This window comes from Homalodisca vitripennis, chromosome 2 (assembly GCF_021130785.1).
Source record: "Homalodisca vitripennis isolate AUS2020 chromosome 2, UT_GWSS_2.1, whole genome shotgun sequence".
NCBI classification, from domain to species: Eukaryota; Metazoa; Arthropoda; class Insecta; order Hemiptera; family Cicadellidae; genus Homalodisca; species Homalodisca vitripennis.
In genome coordinates this window covers 20,469,055-20,494,932 of record NC_060208.1, presented here as the reverse complement: position 1 = coordinate 20,494,932, position 25,878 = coordinate 20,469,055, and the positions used below count along the sequence as shown (strand labels likewise).

General features: G+C 34.9%; 1 protein-coding gene across 1 annotated transcript; it reads right to left on the bottom strand.

Annotated features, from left to right (window-relative positions):
* Positions 1-41: 41 nt before the first annotated feature.
* Positions 42-24,845, bottom strand: LOC124355551 (glutamate-rich WD repeat-containing protein 1-like). Its single transcript, XM_046806715.1, is given in 11 exon segments — positions 42-196; positions 2,697-2,864; positions 3,611-3,776; positions 5,150-5,321; positions 17,535-17,757; positions 22,152-22,183; positions 22,186-22,296; positions 22,475-22,576; positions 23,677-23,733; positions 24,679-24,742; positions 24,744-24,845. Coding segments are annotated over 11 exon segments (1,335 nt in total). The 3' UTR covers positions 42-58.
* Positions 24,846-25,878: the final 1,033 nt, after the last annotated feature.

The window sequence follows — 25,878 nt, the reverse complement described above, 5'->3', positions numbered from 1 at the left end:
ACGAGAAAACTTGTAGAAAGGAAAGATATGTGGACACAAGGTGGTGGTAACAAGTTTATTAAACGCTGATAGTTCGGAAGGCGTTGAAGCCGGAGTTGGCAGTGCTGATTATGACGCCAGGGAGTTGAGGGTGCCAGTGAAGTTCTTTGATCTCCGATTGACCTTGGTGTATGAACAGCAACTGGGGAGGCAGATCCTGTCACAAATGTTGAATATAAGACACCTATTCCAATTTTTTCATTATTTCAATGCCTAAAATTGAAAAACTTGCAGCATGCTTCATAATGTTAGAATATTGGATTGTAAATAATAGAAAATTGAAAACGCATTCTGAAATTATTTTGCTGCACAACTTTTTCAACATTCTATCAAGGAAAATTACTACTAATCTGTTATTGTAACTATTACGAGTAACTTTATCAGGACGACATTTAGATGAGTCTTACTGGTCTTACCTTACATTTTACAAAGTAACCTTGAAGTATATAAATGAACAGTTCTCTCAAATCTAGATAATTATAATGAAGTTAATAAAATATATTGCTTGAACAATAAGACTAAGGACAGTTCGGAAAAGAAGCAAATCACTTAACCACACTGATTCACTTAACTACAGGTTTAGAAAAGATATGAAGAAAAACGGGAAATTGGCATGCAGAACCATAAAGTCAAAAAAAATTCAAAGTCAAAATTTCTTTATTGCCATAATAACAAAAGTACATGCATTGGCTTGCGTCAAAGTAAATATAACTAAAAACTACTAGCAATCTATGTATGGTACTCTATCTACCTTTAATATACTCTTCTATAGAATAAAAACAATTTTCAATTAGAAATCACTTGAGCTTTCTATTAAAATAGTTTAGATCCAAGTTAGATTTAAGGTGATCAGGGAGAGCTTTAAACAATGATATGGCACTGTAATAGGTGTGATGCTTAAAGAAGGAAGTGGTATGATAAGGAATATTCAGTTTTTGTTTGTTTCGCAGGTTATATCCAGATTGAGGGACAAGAGATTGAAAAATACCATGGTTCTGCTTAAAAAACATCAAAGTGTAAAAAATGTAAACACAAGGAAATGTCAGAACTTCAAGCTTTTTAAAAACAGATTTACAAGACTCTCTTTGACGAATGCCAGAAACAATTCGCATTGCCCTCTTCTGCAAGACAAAGATACAATGCGTATTGCATCTCTCAGAACCCCAGATGGTTACCGCATATGAAAGGAAAGGAAAAATAAGTGCATAATATGTTGTAAGTAGAACATCAGTGTTTACAAAATGAGAAAGCCTACGCAGTACAAATATTCCAGAACTTATCCTCTGCGCCACGTCGCTTATATGACAGGAAAAACTTAAATTTCTGTCAATAGATAAGCCCAAACACTTAACGCTTTGTTCAGAAAAGACTTCTACATCATCAACCCAAACACTAAGGTCATCATTATGCTTTCTTGTGATAGCAAATTCAAGTAATGTGGTTTTATTAGTGTTGATAACTAATCCATTTTCTTGGAACCATTGGATTATCCGGTTAGATTCTACAAAGGTTTTGAACTCCATGATTTCACGACATTGGCTCTCTATCACAATTGATGTGTCGTCCGCAAACAAGCACAAGTGGGCATCTGAGATACATCTTCTAAGATCATTAATACATAAAATAAACAAAAGAGGACCCAGAATGGAACCCTGGGGTACACCCGCCTTAACAGTTTGCACAACAGAATGCCAATGCTTTAAAGTGTTTCCATCCACAAAAGGCAATTCTACAACTTGTCGATGTTCTTTCAAGTAAGAAGAAAACCACTGCTTTGCGACACCACGTATACCAATGCTCTCAAGCTTCTTTAGTAGATGCTCATGAGGAACCATGTCGAATGCCTTTCGCAAATCGAAAAATACACCAGAAGCAGACTTGCCTCTATCCAGAGCCTTGATGACTTTATCAATGAAAGTAAACATAGCATTGACAGTTGACCCCCTTTGACAAATCTAAACTGGTTGCTGAACAAAATGTTATTTTGAATCAGAAAAGACCATAATCTACTTAAAGCTGCCTTTTCAAAAACCTTAAGTCACAACCATAAGTTGTATTGATTATATAACAAGCCACATCTGTATAATAACTTTTATAAAACTTACTTAAATAAAACTTCACTATTCTAATTGTGTATTTTAAAATTGGGCTTCAAATACCAAACTAATGTGTTAAATGAGAAAATGCAGAAAGTAACATGAACCAAAATTATTGCCATACTGATGCAATAGAGGTCAGAATTACTAAATAATGAGATATACATATTTAAGTAATAAAGCAATTCATATAATTCAATAAATGTATACGTGCTGTATCATTTCAATGATGGTTATATAATATCTTTTATATATTTATATTGTATCAATGCAGTGAACCGATCAGAGTTCAACAAGTCTTTATTTTAAAATTTGATGTATTCTTTACAAATCTTTTAACAGGAAAATAAGAAATCACAACTCCATTGACATTGCATTAAGCAAACTAAAGGTTGAAAGAAAATAATGTTTTTTTTTTAATTCCAACTGAGTGAAGTAAGTAAAGAAGATCATAACCAAACTCAATTAGATGCTTAGAGCACTAATTTAAATAAAATATTATTTTAATTTTAAAAAGTACCAGCAATCCCCTTTGCACAAACAATGAAACATAACAATCACCTTGATATCCTGTTCCGTCTCCATATCATCACGTTCTACCGCTAAGTCCCACAGAGAGATCTGGTCGTCCTCACCTCCGGCCGCTAACACAGAGCTTTCGCTGGGCTGCCACTCTACTGTGGTGATGGCAGCTGTGTGGTGTTTCAGTGTTGCCACTGCCCCACCCGTCTACAACACATTCACATTTAGCATACTGACTGGACTGGTCTCGGATAAAACAGGAGAATGATGTCTTATAAAGTCAGATCTTCGAACGAAAACTAGTTGAGATACATTCATTTGCAGGAAACTAATTTATAATACAATGTTTTCAACATTTTATCAAAACACTTTACCTGAGTCTCAGGTAAAACTTTTGATAACAGGATATCAAATTTTTTAAATAAAAAAGTCAAGGAATTTCTTAACTCCACTTTGCCAGACACCCTCTAGAGACCACTTTTATAATATATCCATGCTTGCGTAGGATTACTGCAAACAGCAGGGACATTGCATTGCAAGTTCGTAAGAATACCATTTTAGAGAGAGTGCAAGATAGTAATAGGTATTAATGACTGAATATGACAGGTTCTCACAGGGAATCTAAATGGTTTAGTAACAGACCACCAGGGATCCTTTTGTTCCGTAACTAACAGTTATGGTTTAGTAACAGGGATCCTTTTGTTCTGTAACTAACAGTTTCAATGAAAAGTGAAGACTGGTTTAGAAGAAAAAGAAACAATCAGGAGACTGTCCACTCTTTCAACCAAGCTACTAGGAACTTTTGACTTTCAAATGGATAATTGTATCAGAAAGATGCTTTACTGATTTCCTTTCTAGTATCTGGTGATAGCACAAGCGTTAGTGCCGACTCCCCGGGAGAATCTCCCATTCCTATAGGATAGACAAAAAAAGTCAGGCATGGGTTATATTACCTGGAAGTTACGCAAATCCCAGACATGAATGTACCCGTCGTCTCCACCTGACACTATCAGAGGTTCTCTAGAGTTCCAACTAATGACATTGACATCACTGGTGTGCGCCTGCACGGTGAGTTTGCAGGCCTTGGTCCCTGACTCCCTGGTGTCCCAGATACGGACTCTGCAACAATTCAGAGTTTGTCTGGATCAGTAGTGCTATGTGCTATTCAGTTAACATCCAATTGTAATTCCATATTAATCCCACTGGGAAATTCCAGATCTCATTTACCTAAAATAACTATAATTAGAAATTTTTTAACACTAATGATATTTATTAACAGGAGATTGCCGCAATTTTGAAAATTTTGCAGTATTATTACAATTTACTGTATCAGCAGCTTGGAAACTCAAGTTCTCATATATTCTTTCACAAAACATTCACATCTGTTAGTCTTTTACTCATTTTGTTTTAAAAATAATTTAAATCTTGCAGTCCTCTGCACCCAATGTGGCGCACCAAAACAATAACAAATAGTTGTTACTTCTAGTTCAATATTGTATTCTGTACTTTATATAGTACAATAGTGGCAATACAATAAGCATCAATGTAAGAAGTGTCATCAAATAATGTGGTGAAAGATTTTTTTATAACGGCAACTGCTGAGGCTACGCTACATCCATATGATGTAATTTGCTCTGATGACACAGGTAGTGACAAGTTTCAACAAGTTGGAGCTTGTCAGTCGACTACCAGAGTCGCTAGAGTGAGGTTGTGTATCATGGATTTTGATCAAAGCATTAACATAGTTTTATTTTAAAATGCAAAAGAATGCCATAGAAGCTGAAATGTTATAATCTGTTTATAGCGATAATGTGGCTACTCTACAGAATGTATACAAGCACAATATGACCTATTTAATAGCGGAAATGAGTCGGTTGAAGTAGAGCAGCGTTCAGGATATCCATTAATCTCAAAAACAGACGACAATGTGCAAAAGTAGAAACAATGGTTCATTCAAACAGGCGAATGACTATCCGAGAGCTATGGGAAGATTTTAACATCTCATACGGTTCTGTTCAAAGCATTTTAAGATGCAAATGAAACGAGTGTGAGTGACAAATTTGTTCTTAGACTTTTGAGTGATGCTGAAATATTTCAAGAATATAATTGTGTAAGCAATGTTTCAAGGCAGTGTGGATCAGAATACCTTGATGTCATTTATGACACCAGCTGCATAAGCTTAACTTAAATTTTTTTGTTTAGTAAATGTATTTAATTTGTGAAGTGTTTGATGAAGACAGCCTTGCTATCACAAGGCATCACACAATAAAAAAAATGTTAATATTTGTTGTCGATAATTTCAATATAGTGATTGATTATTGACTAAATAAACTTGAATAGTATGTCCCAACATGGGTAGAAAACATATCTTCATCCTTTAATGACAAGACTCCAAAGGGTTACTGAGTAATCATAGATTTTTTCATATTTGCCACTACTGGAACTTTACAAACTTATTGAAAGTCAGTAGTATTGATATATAAAGGACTCACGTTTTGTCAACAGAGCATGACGCCATGACATGAGGTTCATTGGGTGACCAGTTGATGTCCTCCACAGACCCAGTATGTCCCACCAGTGGTCTCTGGTCCACTGCCCAGTTACCGCCATCCCCTGGCTGCCAGACGTGGATGTTCCGCCGGCAGTCTCCCGTCGCCAGTACACCTGTCACGTCACATCAAGTTTCATGCTTTTCAGCCAATTGTAAATTGTTACATTTACAGTTTATTTTACCAAGGACAAAAGTATCGCTGATCTATAATATAAAAATATGAAAACCACCAAATATATTCCATTTTCAAATCATAGCCTTATTAATAGGTTTAAATTGTACCAAGTATCAAGTACTTCTTTATTCAATTAAAATTCACTAATACTTCCTCCGTTATTATTTTGAAATTTCAAGATTACTCCCTTTGATTGTGGAGCAAGAATGGACAAGGTGAACCAACACTTGTAATACAATGTGATACTACAAAATAGCATAGTAATTTATGGGAGAAACAATTTTTCCACACAGACGCAAAAACAACAATTATGTCACTACCAACAACTTAATTCTAAACAGAACAAATAATCATTAAAAAATATAACTCCATATCTATAAAGTAATGCAGAACAAAGGGCAACTTGGGAAAGAACTAACAGAACTTAGGCTGTTGCTTTTCGATTCTTCTCCGATTTAAACAAGGATTGGCTTTAAGAACTGACTGATTACTAACTATTACATTATCATTTTTACACTGTGGTATGACTGAACATGATTTTATATTTCTTCTCTATATGTTTAAACATTTCCACCAATCTCCACCTGAGTTTGAAGAAGGTAATGAGACTACTAAATTTAGTAATTACAAGGAAATGGATATTTAGGAAAATACAATAGATTATTCTATGTGTATAGCTTAGAGGTTTTTAAAGATGGAGGTAAACAAAAGAATGCAATCTAGGATGGTCTGGAAAAGTTGCCATAAGGGCCTGTACTAAAAATGCCACCTCATGCATGCCTGCAAATACAGTCAACTCCCGATTATCCGCGGGCGGGTTATCCGCTTTGCGCATTATCCGCGATCCGCGAACGATAGCCTATGTACTGTACTTACTGTACGCATATTAGTGATAAATGAATTAATAACTAAGTAATAAGTAATATGGTGGAATATTAACTACATAATGTACTGTATAGACAGTTATTTGAAGACGTAAGTTGTGTTGGCGACGCGTGATGTGTAGCAGTGAGAGTGGTGGTGTGACTCGTCTGGCAGGCGGGCAGGCACCCAGCTCAGTCTTTGAACTTTGAACTTATTCCAACCTTTTAAATGTAATAAAAACTTAGTTATAAGTCATTAAATGTCCTACTTTGCTTATTTCGAGTTTTTCTTTGCCTTTCTTTACGTTTTGCGGATTATCCGCGAATCACGTTATCCGCGGCCGCCAAGCCACCCTATTCCGCGGCTAATCGGGAGTTGACTGTATTGATAAATAAATATAAATAAAATATTGCTTTTTTCTGCCATGCATGCCTGCAAATATTGATAAATAAATATAAATAAAATATTGCTTTTTTCTGCTTTATAAAAGTGTCATGTTACATAGGCAACAAAACCGCAAAATGAATTAAATTGGTAAAAATGTCATATTATTTTTAACCAATATAGCAATAAAAAGATTTTTAAATATAAAAGACACACCATGATGTAGCGCGCACGCACACTACTATTTTAATATAGTAATTTTTAGATGGTATTTTAGTAATTACACAGTGTGTAAATTAACTGGACTAACCCAAGTCCCTTTAACCGCGTGATGTGAGGTGACTGGGGCCGTGCTGAGGAAATGCAAGGGTCAGCACTCGTCAGCACGGGTCGGCAGTCGAGTTGAGGGCTCGGAGGTAGGCGGAGGGATTGGCAATGTAGAGTGTGTGAAGTAAGTCTATTTTGGTGGAGTGAGATGCGAACACACCGGTACACATATAGTAGTTTTGGGTGCGCCTACGAGTGTTTTAGTTAGTGCATTTTGAATATAGATTGGACTCAAACAAAGGAGAAACGTGAGTAATTATTTCAAGACCCTTCTCAACCACTATTCTAAATTTCCCTACGAGCTAGGGTGGTGGCAGCAAAACGCTATCCCTTTTATTAACCATGAGCCTCTCTGGCTAATATATCGGAGGGCTTACAGTGGTGGCAGCGGTGGGATACGATAATTAAACCCAGCAAATTATTTCAAAATGATTTCAAAACTTTAAAAGAACTCTAAAAGAAATAAAGAAGTGTACCACGTGGTTGAGAAAATTATTAGAACATTTCAGTTTACACTCCATTATCCAAATAACTACTATTCTAAATTCATTTACAAATTAATTGCAATGTTATATTTCTAAATTTCGAGTAAATTCAACTTATATGAACGAAGATGGACTTGGATTAGTTTCTGTGTGCTTATTACACCATGTGCAACGCCATTACACTATGAAGCGGAAGTTGGACGCCATCATCATACGTCATCATAGAACATAGAAAGGAACAAGGAGGGCATACGTCACCGGACATCCAGTGATCCAGGACCGGAACTACCAACTGCCGACCACTGTCTACGCAGATGTTGTCATCTCCGTCAACGCAGTCACGATCATCCACAGCCTTCGAGATGGCAGCCCTGTCACTATTTGGTGAGCAGTGGGAACTTTGTTAAATTAAATTAAAATTAAATCATTGGCGAAACCTAAGATTAGACTACGTATTATTAGTAAATAGTTGGTTAAATAATATGGTTCAAAATGCTTTGGAAATAAATGGTGAATGCAGCAATTGAGGCCAGGCTTTAAGCATTAAACTTCTTTATTGACAAACAGATTCAGAATTATTTAAATAAGAGAAATTAAAAGGATAACATCCTAGTATTTTATTTTGCCAAAGCCTCCATGTCAGGTCGTCCACCCCTCCAGGGCATTCAGTCCATCATGTTTTTCAGCGTAAATATAAGCAGAAATAACGTGTTGATTAAAAAATCATTTGCCTGGAAATAGGGATATGCCAATGATTCTATATTAGCTTACTGTTCAATTTGATTGATAATTCATTAATATCTGTATACAAAAAAGAAACCCGTTAGAAATTTTTAATATAAGTGTAAAAGAGTATAAATAGCAATAATTGTTGGAAGTAACTTGTTGCTGACTTATAAAAAGGGTAAATTTTCGAATTATACTGAAAAACAAAGTGATATCAGTTAATGTGATTAACTATTAGAGTATATAAGTAATAGCACATAGTATATCAATATAACAAATACGATTATTTAATATTATTGCAGCTGTATTGAGTCACATTACAGTATTGATATACTTGTATATCGAGGCATTGTTAGACTATTGATCCATTGATAACTCAATACTACCGATTAGTGATTGGTATCATTTGGAAATCGAAAAACTTTATTGTTTGATTGATCCATTATCGAAAATTGAAAAAAAAAGGGGGGAAAAAGTTATTTTACTGAAAAATAGGGAAACTAGTTATTCACATTGTTGCTGTCAATGTCTTTTAGGGATTTCATTTAGAGCGTTTAAGTTTAACTATTGAATATCACTGATAACCTAGAGAATTGTATAGCTACTGTATTCCAAAGAGGAAAACCAAATTTTTTTAAATTATTAACGATGGGCACTGTACACCTAGAAGGGAAGGACCGTTGAGGTCCAAGACGCCTTTGATGCCATATCGAATAAAGTGAGGTCGCTTCAAGTAACACTAGATGAAACGTTAGCCAACGCTTCTACCTCCGCGGTGAACAAAACTGAAACATCTCCGTACCCGATGGACATGACCCTTGCAGACAGCAAGCCGTCATTTTGAGCTTGTCTCAAGTATAGCCCATTACGATGGAGAGAAAGCAGATCTAGTCGCCCCCTTCTTTGACAACATCGAAGGAATTGGAGAGCTCAGCAATTGGAGTGAAGCTCAAAAACTTCAAGTTTTAAAAACTTAAACTAACAGGCAGTGCTTTACAGTTTGCAAAGTCAGACGAAAAATGTAAAAACTCAACAACTTTAGAAGAAATAAAAGCTGCTTTTATGGAAAAGATTCGGCGATAGCCTACCAAGATCATTACTACTTTGAGCAATTGGCTAGCATACGACAAAACAGAGGAGAAACTATTGAGCAGTTTCTCTGACCGAGAGTAAAAAGGGTCAGTGATAAAACTCTAAGAGTTACAAACAACGCTGAAGCAAACCAAATTCTGAGAGAAGAGGCCGATAGAAGAGCCATGGATGCCTTTGTAAGAGGATTAAATGGTGAAATAGGACGGCAGACCAGGATCAAGTTCCCTAAAACATTCAGAGAAGCTGTAACCACGGCGAGTAGCTCTAAACAACTTAGAGAAAAAGACCATCCGAATTTGAGGAGAAGACAAGGCGAGTTTTTTTGGAACGATCACCGATACTACGTGTTACACTTGTGGGAAACCAGGCCATAAAGCCAGAGAATGCCAATCCAGGCGAGTAGATATTGTATGTTATACATGTAAGAAGAAAGGTCACAAAGAGAGGGATTGTAGGAAGTAAAAGTGAAACAACTACCTATTATTGTGAAAATTGCCGAAAACCTGGACACACAGCAAACAATTGTTGGGGTATGAGAAATACAGCATTAGGAAGAGGCGCAGCTAGAGGAGGAACCTTCAGGAGCAGAGGGTATCAGCATGGGAGGACGTGGATCAGCTTCGAACACGTTAAACCACAACGAGGGACCCAGGCACGCCGCTGGGAACCTCAGAAATCATTAAATCTGAACCACACGGGACTCAGACAGGCGAAGTTGAATTTCAAAGCTGTTGCCACTTTTGACACAAGAAAATGTGAGTGAATTAATTGTACAAGGGTGCATAGGAGGAGTGAACGGTCTCATTGTAATCGATACAGGAGCACAAGTATCACTGATCGATAGGACAATGGCTCAGAACAAGCTAACTCCAACTGAAATCCAAATACGAGGTATCACTGGTGCTGTTATGAACGTTTACGGCACTGTTAACAGAGACCTTGCAACTAGAGTTACTTGATTTAAAATGTGACTTCGTAGCAACAGATCTCCCTGAAGATTATATTGCTATCCTAGGAAACGATGTTTTTGAAACGAAAAAAGGCTGTGATTGACCTTGAGAATAAGTCTCTGAGTATTGGAAACAAGATAGCATGCAGTTTCCATGAAAGAGAATCCCCTGTAACTCGAAGCAGGAGAAGTGGCATTGGCATTGTTCAATGTTTCCCACGAAACAAGTTCAACAAACCTTAATCCACCAAAACAAATCCTGAAGGAAGAAAATACCTGACATTTTAGCGTATAGTCGCACAAACATCAACGTGCCTGCCCGTTCAGAAATGCTTATTCAAGTAAAATTAAGCAAAAACAAAAAGGATCAAATGGAACAAATGGAAGGAAAAACAGTAATTACAGAACCAGCGTTAGTAAAAGTTCATGGCATCAATGTCGCTAGAAGCCTTTCAAAGTGAATAAAGGAATGTGTTGGACCAAAATCATAAATATCACATCTGAAAATTTTAGTGATATACAAGAATACGCTGCTCTGCAAAATAGAAGAGCCACACAGTGAAGCAAATAAAGGAGCATGGAAACGAGTAAATCTAACACAAAATAGGACAGAGGAATTCAATGGAAAACTTGAAGAAAAATTAAAGCACCTCCTCCCAACTGAAGACCAAAATAAATTAAAAAATGTTCTCCAACGCTACAAGCGTCTATTTAGCTTAGGAGGAAATAGAGAATTTGGGTGTACTTCTTTAGTTACTCACAAAATCAACACGAGCCAACATCCTCCGATCAATAAGAAAACCTTACAGAGTGCCCACAATCACAGAGAGGTACTCTACAAAATTTGATACAAGAACAATTAGATAAAGGTGTAATTGTACCCAGTACTTCCCCATGGTCAGCACCGGTAATCATTGTCCCCAAGAAAGCAGGCTCTGATGGTACCATCAGTTTATCGTCTATGTGTAGACTATCGGGAACTCAATAAAATTACAGTTCCGGAAATATATCCCCTTCCAGATATACATGAAACTTTAGACATGTTAGGAGGCAGTCAGTACTTCTCGGCACTGGATCTGAATTCAGGTTTTCTATCAGGTAAAAATGCACCCTGAAAAGTCAAGAGAAGACGGCCTTCAGTACTCCTGATGGTCATTATGAATATACACGCATGCCAATGGGATTGAATCAATTCTCCTTCTGTATTTCAACGATTGGTTGATACTACTCTCACAGGTCTGAAAGGAAAAGCATGTTTGCCCTACATGGATGATATCCTAATCTTCAGTTCGAGTATTGATCAGCACGCTAAAGATCTTAGTGAAGTTCTAGAGAGATTTCAAGAGGTAAATTTGAGTATCCAGTTGAAGAAATGCCAAATAGCAAAGTCTGAAATTAACTTCCTAGGCCATGTTGTATCGAGAGATGGAATCAAACCATGTCAGAATAAGATTGAAGCTGTCAAAAATTTTCCAAGACCCAAGAATGAAAAGGAACTTCGTGGATTTATAGGACTATGTAGTTACTACTATAGGAGGCATGTACCGAAATTTGCCGACATCGCTAAACCTCTGACAAAATTAACCAAAAAAGACCAAAAGTTTGAAGTGGAACGAAGAAGCGGAAACATCATTTGAAAAATTGAAGACCATCCTTGTAACTGAACCTTTGTTAGTGTATCCAAATTTCTCCAAGGAATTCGTCTTAAGCACTGATGCAAGTAATGTTGCACTTGGGCGCAGTATTAGGACAAGTGATTAATGGAATAGAAACACCCTATCGCCTATGCGTCAAGACAGTTAAACTCTGCTGAGCAGAATTATACAGTAACAGAAAAAGAACTTTTTAGCAGTTGTATGGGCAGTAAAGTATTTCCGATGCTACCTGTACGGACGATCATTCTCCTTGTATACTGATCACAGCGCAATCAGATGGCTGCTGTCGCTAAAAGATCCTTCGAGTAGACTCACTAGATGGGCACTGAAATTGGCTGAATATGACTACAAGGTATTCCATAAAACCAGGGATAAAAAATCAAAACGCTGATTGTTCTGAGCAGAATTGTGTGCAAGAATACTGTGGAAAGTCTACCTATATTGGATGTGGACAGCATTAAAGAAAATCAATGTAAGGATGAAGAGTGCCAGAGATTGAAAAAATACCCTCAGTTCAAAACAAGTCCACAAGGAGTCATCTATATAAAGATGCAGGACAGACAACTGATAGTCGTTCCAAGACGGTTTAAGAGAGAAGGTTATTCGTTTACACCATGATATCCCGACAGCAGGTCATGGAGGTATCAAGAAGACGATGTTAAGAATCCAAGAAAAAGTTTTATTGGCCGAAAATGAAATTAGATGTTGTCTCCTTTTATCAGAGCATGTGATCCATGCAATAAAAGAATGGATTACGGAAAAAACTAAAGCACCTTTAGGTAAATTTCAAGAAAGTACAGAATTTGGATACCGGATTTCGTGTGACATTGTTGGCCCATTACCCCTAACAAGCTCCAAAAACAAATACATACTGACAGTTATAGATCATTTTTACAAGGTACGGAGAGTTTATTGCATTGCCAGACCAAACTGCAGAAACAATAGCCCGAGCACTTGTGCAGAGAGTCATTACGAAGATGGGAGTACCCTGTGAATTAATTACTGATCAAGGCTCAAATTTCACATCCGAAATAATGAAAAGCATGTGTGCTCTACTAAGAATAAAGAAACTTCAAACCACCGCGTATCATCCATGAGCAATGGTAGAACAGAAAGAGTTCATAGATCCATACCCAAGATGCTAAGTCATTATGTCAACCGAAATCAAACAGACTGGAGACGAGCTCCTACCAATGGTAAATATGGCTTATAACTCTCAAGTGCATTGATTCAACAGGATTTTCTCCTTTTGAGCTAGTCTTTGGAAGAGAGATGAAGACTCCCTTAGAAGATGATCTATTGATCACAGAAGAAGATATGGGTTACCCTGATTATGTCGAAGATCTTAAGATGAAGTTGAATGCCGTAAGGAATTTGTCTCAACAATGCCAAGACCATGCAAGAACCCAGCAAAAGAGACAATACGACAAGAATTCTAAGCTAAATAAATTTGAAGAGGGCCAACGAGTATACCTTCACGTGCCCCAAGTGAAAAAAAGGAAGAGTGAAGAAGTTGTCTAAGACCATGGAAAGGTCCATACACAATTGTCAAGGTTATATCAGATTTGAATGTCGTACTCCGAATTAAAAGGAAGAATGTAACTGTACATGTGAATCGAGTAAAACCTGTCACCGAGTTTAACGTTGCAAGAACAAGGAAGTAGCCAAAATGATCCAAAAGCTGCTCAGGTAGCAGAAGAAGAAGAACAGGAAGAAATCATTGAAGAGACCGAAGACCATGAAGAGGCATTCAATAGAGTAGCCGGACAAAATGAAGAACAAGACAGGAGAGAACCAAGCCCAGGAACCGCAGAAGAGCGACCCAGGCCCTTTTAGATCCATAAGAGATAGAAGAAAACCGTGTAGATTCAAAAGACTATGAAGTTTATTAAATAATAGGAATGTATATACATATTGTTATGACAGTGAACGCGTATTGCATCGTTTATTTAGTAGTTAAAAGTAAACGCAATGTATTGAATAATTATGTATTGTTTGTTATTTGAGGATGTTATATGATACACTAAAATATTCCTCGTTAGTATGTTATGCTTCTTGTCTGATGTGTAAGTAAAAGATGTTTTAGAGTACCACGTACAAAGTAGAATGCAATAGTTACTCCGAAATTGAATGGGTTGTATGCGTGAGTATGAATGTTGTATGACTGTGAAACGAATGTTGATGAAAGGGGTATGCAAGGTGTGTGAATAAAAAGCCAAATTAAAGGATCCAAACAATTCAAATGTGTGATTGAGTACACTATAAGGAAAGAAGTTATATCTACGCAGGTTAAGATAAGAAAACATAAGATCAAGCTGTACGTAATTAAAATAAATTCGAATAAGTCAGGATATTCATGAAAGCAAACAATTATTAGGAATCTAAATGATGATTTCAGGAATACTTGTACTCTTTGTCGAGACAGGAATGGCAGAGAATGAAATGACACAGGGAATCGTTTTCAAGAAACTTCATGACAACAATTATTTCCGAGGATGAATGGAAGATTGTATTAGATTTTAATATGATAGAAATAAGAGACGAACTTGAGTCACTTAAGACATTGTGCACAGACTTAGTTTATTATACGAACACTAGTGTAAATGTGTGGGATGAGGACTTTGCTTTCGAATATAGTAGAATTAAGACCGGGATAGACCAGTATGAATCCGATGTAAGTGACTTATTTAGACTTCTACCTACAGAACGCTCCAAGCGAGGACTAGTTGATGCAGGAGGATATGCATTGAAATGGTTGTTTGGTGTGCCCACTAGCGAAGATATGGAACAAGTTAATAGTAAAGTTGAAGAGATAAAAAAAGATTAGCGGATCACTGTTGAGTTCTAGAGAAAACCAAATCACCTTAATGAAAGACATGAATGAAAAGATGGTAACAAATACTAAAGCCATATCAGAGATAATGACTAAACTTACTCATTCAAATAGCATGTTAATCACTTCACTCCAAGGATTCGAACAAGAAAACATTATGCTACATCGTTCATTAACAAAACATTTAAAAATCTGTCAGTCTAGCACGTCATTTAGGTCAAACCATAGATGAAGCAAAGTTAAGAATTGTTGAGTTTAGGCAAGCTTTAGAATTAGTAAACACAGGTAGAATAAGCAGCAAATTACTACCCACCCCATGAGTTTGTAAAACATATTGCTTGACATAGGAAAAGTCATACCTCGTCATTTGAAACTAATTATACCAGTTAATGAAGAGGACGTATTTATGTATTACACCTTTTGCACTGCTCATGCTTTTAGCCACCAAGACAGGAATTAGATTGATCGTAACTGTACCTTTAAGTTCGCAAGACAGACGTCTTGAACTTTATAAAGTAGTAGAAGTTATTCCATTGTACCAAACAAACCTTCAACATTGGTTAAAATGGAATGTACAAGTTGATTATTTGTTGATCTCCAAAGAGAGACAGTATTATGCACCTATCGATTTTAACACACTAAGTCAGTGTAGACTAAGTCATTTTTATTTGTGTCCTAACTCTATAAATGTATTGCATCATAGCGTTAATGATTGTATATTCGCTCTATTCATGGGATCTAACCTAGTCACAGAAAAAATGTTCACGAACCTTAACCATAAATGTAAACTTTCACCTGTATGGATCCAAAACGGCAATGATTGATCTATAGCCTAAAGGAACCATATAAAGTCATACTTAACTGTATGAGGAGTTTCTGATGGAGAAAAACTCAGTTATCTCTCCACCACATCTAGGTTATTTAGAATTAACTTTAAACAAGTCTGGAATATTAAAACAGGCTTCAAGTTTGCGCTATCTTTGGTAAATATAATAAGTTATTCTCGAGGACTCAAGGAAATATAAAATATAAATTTGACATTAACCATTTTGCACATCCCAAAGATTAATCTGTTGCTATCTCACGAAGAAAATCTAATCTTTAAAAAAACAGTAGCTTGTTATTTGAAAACAATGCAAAAAGTCAAGGACAATCTTAAAGATAATCACATAGAACTAGACCTTAACAAGCTTTTAAATGATACACATGTTTTGTACCCTAGTATCAAAGAAAGTATAGAAACCCCACTGAACTATTTCTACATTATCATAGTTTCAATGTTTATTTTGTTCATTTTGAATAGTGTACTTTGCGTAGTTTTGTTTTGTCACAGGAAAATGCCAACCTGTGCGAGGATGTCCTCAGTTGCTGAGCGGCAAGCCCCAACCATTCGAGTAGAACATGGAACTCCGCTCGCAGAAAATTATTCAGGAGTCTTCCTTTGTTCAATTCAATACACCAAGCCGCCTTGAAGTACGGTATTGTGAAATTCATTGTAGTGCTGAACCAGTCAGGTCAGTGTTGCAAAGACTATATTTTGTTATAAATATGTGGGGACTTGCCAAGCTCAAGAAATGTAATGTAGTTAGGAGGACGTATATCTTAAGTGATTGTCAATGTCAAGTAGAATTAAATTGTAGATTATAAGAACTTACGCAGCCTAAAATACTATTTTGTCCTTTTAAGTTGTGAAAAAATGATGTAATGTAAAATGTTATCTTATACATTTTTTTTGAAGTATTGTAAATGTTTGTTATATTCTGAGAATCTAAAGATGTATCACCATGAAAATTCTGTATGATCCATCATTTCCTGAAAGGGAGAGTGATGTAGCGCGCACGCACACTACTATTTTAATATAGTAATTTTTAGATGGTATTTTAGTAATTACACAGTGTGTAAATTAACTGGACTAACCCAAGTCCCTTTAACCGCGTGATGTGAGGTGATGGACTGGCCGTGCTGAGGAAATGCAAGGGTCAGCACTCGTCAGCACGGGTCGGCAGTCGAGTTGAGGGCTCGGAGGTAGGCGGAGGGATTGGCAATGTAGAGTGTGTGAAGTAAGTCTATTTTGGTGGAGTGAGAGATGCGAACACACCGGTACACATATAGTAGTTTGGGTGCGCCTACGAGTGTTTTAGTGCATTTTGAATATAGATTGGACTCAAACAAAGGAGAAACGTGAGTAATTATTTCAAGACCCTTCTCAACCACTATTCTAAATTTCCCTACGACTAGCTAGGGTGGTGGCAGCAAAACGCTTATCCCTTTTATTAACCATGAGCCTCTCTGGCTAATATCGGAGGGCTTTACAATACTAATAATCAGTACATAAAGTTTATCGTAGTAACTTTACTGGCACTTTGCAACACATAGTAATATTACATAATGGTAAATTCGCAGTACGCAAAATTGTAAACAAAAACTTTTTAAAGATATATAATTTTTAAACATAAAGTTGTTCTCAAATGTTTAGCATTCGATCAAAACAAAATAGATAATACAACTCCACATCATCCAACAATTATAACAAAATGTTGAAAATAAAAATGAAAATTAACTTTAAGTTGATATATTTGAAAAGTTTGAGTCACTTTAACAACATAGTAGCCGTTAAAATTAATCAATAAAAAAACAGAGCCATTAAGCATGCATTCCAACAGCCCAATTATGAGTGTTAAAATTTATTCAAAGAAAATATTAAACATTTTACCTAATAATAACTGTTTAATTCAATGGGAGTTATAAGAAGCTAATTTATCAAATCTGATCCCTGAAAACTTAAGACAAAAACATTGGCTAAGGAAAAGTATTTCTGATGAAGAGTTCTACCCACCTGACTGTGTGGGACACCAGTCGATGGCATAGCCCTCCGTTTGGTGACCGGTAAATACAAAGAGGGGTCGGATAGGTTCACCTGCACGACCACCTGTCTTCCTCCGGGCTGCTATTTCCCGGGAATCCTCCAGTGATGCCAACTGCGACCTGAGGTCCAGCAGTGTTACCTTGCCCTGCTCCGACCAGACTCCACACAACACTGTGTCACCGTGTTGTGTTGCCTGCAACAGTCCATCACTGATACAGGAGAAGACACTATTATCTTAATTCTCACAGTTCCGTGTGCCATTTAAGTTGTTGGCAGCACAGTTACTGGAGAACAACACAATCACTGATCTGAAAAATTAAAGGTGGAGTTCTACACAATACCCTACTGGTACATTATCCACACAATGCTATTGTTGACTTTTTGGTGTTAATGCTACAATTAATAAATGTTTAAAAGGCCTGCAAGCAAGAATTGGCTTATCCCATAACCAACTTGACATATCATTCCAAAGTGGCAAAGTTCTTAATAAACTAAAATTATCTAAGGTTATTTCCTCTTTTGAAGTATGGTGATCAAACTGAAGTAACGAATAACTACTGGCCAATCTCACTGAATTCAAATTTTTTCCAAAATATTTGAAAAAATTTTGCTTTATGATCTTCTGGCAAGAAAAAAGAGTCACTAAGAACAAATCAACATCGACTGTTTTAGTTAGCTTCATGGAACACGACATTGATCAATTAGAAGGAAAAAATACAATTAATGCAATAATATTGGGCTTAAACAAAGCCTTTGACACCCTTAACCATTAACAACTCTTGACAAAAATATCTTCCTTGGGTATCAATCAATCAAATATCTTTATTCATTTGAATACATCAAGTGTACAAGAATAGTGTCAAAATGCCATCATACATATGGCCAATCTTATTACTAAAAATATTTGCTAGTTTGGTCTTTTTAATGACATGAATTCTCCAACGAGTATAAACTAAGGCTTATAATATACTTTTTTAATTTGGCTTTAAAAATATTAATATCATTTTCCTTTAGAATATTTTCATGCAAACGCCTTAAAAATACTTTTCCAATGTAATTTGGTTTCTTTTTATATAACTCAAGTCGATGGTGCTCTGTTATTATAGTATTTTTTCCATCTGGTGTTGTGAGGGTGTATGTCATTAATTACACTTGAATCAGTTTTTTTACAATTAAGATTGTTTCATATATGTACAATTCCATATACAATTCAAAAGTTCTATCAATTTTGTAAAATATTCCTTCACAGAATCATTATTTTTCAGACTTAACATAATACGAATCCCTTTTTTCTGTAGCTTAAGTAGTTTATCCAAGTTTTTTTTTAATGTTGAACCATATAGACTTATTCCAAAGTATATGTGAGACTGAACATGTGCATGATAGACTGATTTTAACATTTGGTGATTACATAGATATCTCATTTGTCTAAGTGCATAAATTCCTGAGTTAACTTTACTTATTACATGTTTTACATGGTCGACCCAACTAAGGAACTTATCAATTTTCAGCCCTAGAAAATTTGTTGTATTTACTTCTTCAACTAAATCCGTATTATATAGTACCCTTGGTTTGTCAGTATTTCCATTCTGTTTTGTAGCAAAGGCAACAAATTTAGTCTTTTCAATATTTAAAGTCAGATTATTTGTTTTTAGGAATTGGTTAACTAATGTAATTTTTTGTGCTATATTCCGCTCTAGTTCTAGTATCTGTTTTTGCAGAAAATTTTTAAATTTGAGTCATCAGCAAATAAGGTTAAGTATTGGTTTTTATTGTTTATTGTTAATTTTATTTGTGGCATATCATTTATGTAACATAAATAAGAACAGGATTGGACCCAATATACTCCCTTGCGGTACTCCAAATTTTATTATTGCAAATCTGAATGAATTATATTTTTGGTTGTTATTTTTTGTCTGATAATTCTACAAATTGTTTTCTGTTTGATAAATAGGATTCAAAGAGCTTGAATGACGTTTTTGTAACACCCATTTTTTTGTAACTTATCAAGAAGTACATCATGCTTAACGCTATCAAACGCTTTAGACAGGTCCATAAAAATTCCTACTGTCTTCTCCCCCTTATCGATTGATTCAATTACTGACTCCAAGAATGAGGTGGCCGCTGTAATTACTGATTTGTTTGCACGAACGAAATCCGTGCTGGGCAATATTCAACATTTGATTCATTTCTAAGTATTCTACTAATCTATTATAGATGGCTTTTTCAAAAATCTTGGATATATTAGATAACAGAGATATGGGACGGTAAATTTTGAATGCTTGCTTCCTCACCTTTTTTAAAGACTGGTATTATTTTTGAAATTTTTAATAAGTTTGGAAAATTTCCAGTAACAAATGCAGAATTAATAAGATGACTTAAAATTCTAGATAGATTTTTTTTGTAGCCGCTTTTACTACTTGAAATCGGTATCTCGTCATGACCACAAGAGCTCTTATTTTTTAGAGAATCTATAATATGTTCTATTTCAGACTCACTTCTGGTTTTAGGTAAAATGCTGGTTGAAAGATTTTGGTAGGAGTTAATTTTCATCAAGTGGGTAACTCATGCTATCCAGAGATTGTTTACTCCCCACACAATTTACTACATTAACATAGTAGTTATTGAATTTTTTACTTATAATAAAAGGATCAGTGTAGAAGTTATTATCAATTGTTAGAGTGATATTTTCAGACTGATGATGGTTCTTATTTCCAATCTCAGAATTTATTACTTCCCAAGACGTTTTTGAAATATTTTTGGCAATTTTTAATTTATGATCATAATAGTTTTTCTTGGTTTTGTTTAGATTTTTTCATCTTAAAATCTTCTTTTCCTCAGGTACTTAAATAAATTATTATTTTTACTGTTTCTTGCCAATTTATATATTTCAGTCAACTCTTGTTTTTCATCTTTAAGTTCAACTGTCACCCATTCGTTTTTTTTTTTTGTTCCCTTAATTGTTTTAAAATGAAATGATCAAATTAAAATAATATTTGAATATATCATAAAAAATTTTGTACTTAAGGTTCGAATTTGCAAAATGTACTTGGATCCAGTTTTCCTTCTCCAGAAAAGAATTAAACGTTTCAACATTCTCATGTTATGACACGCTTAAATTTCTGATATTGAAATGTTTTCAGTTGTAGATTTTTTCAAATTTAACAAGTCAATTAATTGGCCATCGTGATCAGATAGCAGTGTTATAATACCTTCAACTTTTTTACTTGTAGGGATATTAGTAAAAATATTATCTACATGTCTTTCAGAGTCCACAGTTACTCTCGGTTGGGAAGTTCACTAAGTATTTCAATCCATGACTTTTTAAAATATATATTCAATTTTGATTTTATCTGGTTTGTTAAGTAAAACATTAATGTTGAAAGTCACCTACAATCAGAATATTTTTTAGATTTGCTAAAAATTCAATTAGAATATCTAGTCTGCACGTCAGACGATGGGGATACATTCCAACCAAGTACAAATACATAATCATTTAGAGTACATTTAACAATACAAAATTCATTCAAATATTTTGTCAGCTAAAGGTATTGACATGTTACTTACTTTTAGACTCACTTTGGAAAGTATTAAGGACTCCCCTTTGTAGTACTATCTCTACAGTAACTAGAGGCAGTTAATTTAGCCTTTCTAATTCCCAACTTCTAATGTTATGCTCAGTGATAACACAAATATCAGGTTGAACCTCGTCAATTATAATTTGAAGTGAATTTCTGCGTGACGGAAGATGCTCAATATTCTGATGAAAAATTCTGATATCTTTTTAGTTTATTTACAAGACATACAATATAAGGTATACAAGAAATCGCAGCAGAATGGTTCAGGAGCAGTGTTGTTGAAATTAAATATAGTAAAGTCCAGCAAATTAGAGCTCTTTGTCTGATCACAGGACACAAATGAAATAAAAATATTTTTAAGAAAGTTTTATTCAAAATTTTTATTACTTTTTGCAAAATTGTGTGATTCAGTAAGTATTTTAGCTATAAGATATGTTGTTTCAGGATATACTGTAGTAATTTCTTACTTGCTCTACTTTCTTTATAAAAGTAGCTAGGAGTTTACCCACATGTGGACAAGTTAATCGTCGACTTTCAACAATATTCGTGAATCTTAAATAACTACACCATCTAGTTCAAAACCTAATAAATTAATGATAAATAAAGCACATTTTATGAGCATTATATTCAGCCCAACGTCAACCTATTGTAACAATTCATATCCAAGACATATTGGAGCTACACTTCAATTTAAACTGACTGATGTTTCAGTTTACATCAAACAGCTACATAAAAAATCATAGACTAAAAAAGTAATTATTTTTGTTCACCACTTCCAAATGTCATTACACCAAAAATGTTGTCATTATTACAATAGACATTGGATGTAGAAAGGTTCATTTAAACTTCCTCTAATATGACATTAGGCATGTAGCAGACCATCATGAAAACAATGAAGAACTGGAGCGTTAATTTTATTCATCCTGACATGGTACAGGAACACGTAACTCTAGATAATTAAAAATAATTTGAATACCTAAAAATTATGTAAACCAAGTAATCTGATTACTCTTATTCTGTTGACACAACCGTGATGTTTATCAGAATTGACTCCATCTTGGGCTTCTGCCCTCCACCACCCTCCTCCTCCTCCTCACTTTCAGATGACTCCTCATCTTCTTGCTTTTGCGTCTTGTGCATGTTGGACAGCTGGAATTTTCAACAAATATCAGAATTAGAAATGAGAGATGCGTTGGCATGATCAAATGTCAGGAAAGTTTGGGTTTCTGGTCATCTGGCCAGGGTTGAAACCCAGTTTATGTGTTGGGGAAAAGACAATAAATTTGTGCTGCTTCAACTGTCTCAAGTCTGAAATAAGTTATCAGCACAGGTCCGTGTAAAACTCACCTTCATTATTGTTGTTTTCAGACTGGGTTCCAGCCACAAGATAAGCTGTTAATGGAAATTCTTCCCTTTTGCTTCCAAAATTCAAAACTCAAACATGGTGATCCATACAGAATATGTTTATTTTATATCTATTCTCTTTTTACATACAGGATTTTTATGAAGTTCCGAATTCAATGTAAGTTTATTATAAAACAAAAAAATCAAACATGCAAGTACTAAATTATTATTAGAAATATAAACTATTGAATAAAATATATTCTTATTAAAGATTAATTATTTGCAATATTTGTATGGTATTTGAATAATGGCCACGAGTAACCTAGAATGGCGATGAAATGAAAATGTGTTACAATCTGTCACACACGTTAAGTTTTATCCTTCGTTATATACTCCTTTAGTTACATCTAATAAATACACATAGATTGTTTAAAATATTACTTTATTAGCTGTAGTATTATTATAACTTGAAATACCTACAACATAATTTGGTTCAAAATTTGGTCAATTGTTTGGGTGGTTTAGATGATTCGTTTTGTGGTGGCCACTTATTACACTGCAGCTGGTTAAATTAGTTGTTTTAATTTCCAACTTACGATTTAATATTCAATAGCCTATTTTAGAGCCTAGTCTGTTATTCAATGTATAAGTATATATCTGAGCAATACAAAAACTGTGGCTGATTATCAGGGGCATTTCTGATCGGTATTTTTCTGACCTCAGATTGTCCAACTAATCCGCCATCATATAACATGTAAGGAAGTGGTTTGAGACTGGGAAAATAACGATCAGAAATGTTTCCTGGCCATCAGTGCAGGCTTCAGTGGTGCATTGGCACCACTCTGCACTTCTGGCGAAATAAGAAAAACATTCCTAAATAGCCTGGATGCAGCGAAATAGTAATAAGCGTCCAACACTCAAGTGATCGATAACAACATTAAATCATCAATATTCAGAATAGATGAGATTTCATGAATCCTCGCTACTACTACCGGATACTGTTGTTTTAGTACGAGCTGGACTGAATGATTTGTTCTCATGTAATGATTTTTTTGATTTTGTTACTAGGTAGCCAGAAACAGGAATGGAAATATTACTAGGCCTACACTATGCAATGTAATGCCATTTATGTAGGTTTAGATTAGGTTATCGTGAATATACTACTAGTATTACCAAAGTTAAAGCATAACCCAACAACCACTTGATCGGTAGCTTGAATTTTGGTACTATCTCGAAGGATGTATTTCCTTCTTCATTAGCAGTAGGGGTGGTGCCTAATACACCACCGAAAACTGCACTTATGGACAGAAGCATTTCCAATTGGTACTTTCCCGATTTTTAACATCCTAAATCATATAATGTGATTTGACGTTGTAGAAGTTAAGATGATCTGGAAAGTAATCTCGTCGAGAAAATACTGATCAGAATGGCCTTGGCCATCAGTGTGGGCTTTTTTGTGGCACCTTTTTCCGCACTTGTGGTGAAACAAGAAAAACATTCCCTCGAGATAGTACCCAAATTCAAGCACAGATGACTTGATCGCTTGCGAAAGTTATGTTTAACTTAGTACTACTAGTAACATATTTACGATAACCTAATATAAACCTACTTATATATTGCATAATAACATCCCATAGTGTAATATTTCCATTCTAAACCTCATTGCTTGCACGAAATGGCCTCGGCTATTCCTGGTTACCAAAAACCAGAAAATTGTTATGACAATACTAACTCATTCAGTCCAACTTTACTGAAAATTTAACGGTATCCAGGCAATAGGTTACTAAACTACCTGTTATTGACACTAATGCTATCTATGATGGCAGCAAGAACAATGGTTATGTAGTTTTATTATGTCTTTGGATGTTTATCCTTCAAAATAGTAAAAAAGTAAGCAAATGGTACACTATTTCATTTTTTATTTTTATAAATACACATAGCCTAGTCTACATTGAATTTTTTTACTTATAATAAACATTATTACTTTTTGTACCAGAATTTGAAATACCTATAAAGTAATTTAGTTAAGTTATTATATCGAGGATTCTTTACTCATTAATATCGATAAGTATACTCAATATTATTGATCATTCAACTGTTGGACGCTTATTACACTGCAGCCAGTAAGAGTTTTATAACCTGGTTTACATAGTTATATAGGCCTAGGCCATCTTACAGCTATACTAGCCTACCTGTATTTGCTTCATGTAACATTATATAAGCTGAAGGATCACAAACAAGTTCTTCATCAGGATCCCAGAGGTTGACCAGGGAGATATACTTTTCTCTTTTCTTTATCATTCTTACATGCACTATCGGTCTGTTCCATATTAACATCTTTCATTTCCTCGTCTTCCATTTTATTTTCTTAGCCTATATAGATAATAAAATATTACAAATATATTTGTAAATAAAGTAGGAATAATGATATACTGCTATTAAGTTCAAGTACAATGTAACTTAATACCACAAATAAACAAAATAAATTATTGAATTAAAGAAAAACGTTTCAACATATAACTCTTAACACAACCTATTCAGTCGTAACTCCTGAACTAAAAGTACTAAAGTAGGGTTAGCTCATCGTGAACAAGTTAGCAGTGTTAAAATACCTTCAACTTTTATTTTACGTGGTGGAAGAGGATGATTAGTTTTTTGTTTTTCAAAATGCAACATGTATGCTTTTTAGCCAATACTATGGAGTCCACAGAATATACACGTGAAGTTCACTAAGTATTTCTTGTTCCATGACTTTTTGTATATTATTCAATTAATTTTATTCGTAAGGTTTGTTAAGTAAAACAGCACAGTATATAACGTAACACAACCAAGTTGTATCGATGCATATTTTTAAAACTTCTATAGTATGCTTTAAAATATAACATTTCTGAAGGTTTGTATGTATCTGAAACTATTTAGTTTACTAGTTATCACATTGTACCTAATAAAATCCAACAAAGCAGTTTAATTTTAGCGGGGTACCTCCAAGTACACAAAATTCCCAAAGATCTTCTTTGACGGCAAATCGGTTTTTCTAATTGATCCACCTGGAAAGTATTAAGACTCAATAATTCCTTAAATAGAACGCGCTATATGCAATAATTGTATGACGCTTCACTAATCATATTTCCCGTCACTAGGTTATGCTCAGTGATAACACAAACACCTGTCCAGTTTGGAGACTATGAATTTAATCGTGTGGTAAGATCAACAACATTTGGTGAAAAACTTATTTAAGATTGCAGTTAATTGTCTACTGTACATTCAAAAAGCCTAACTCCATAAAGAGTTACGGCTTTACTGTGAAGCAGAATTTCTAGGGAGTCTTTTGCCAATTTACACCTTTTTTCCGGTTGAAATTCAGGAGAAAACTTTAAGACGATAAAGCCTGC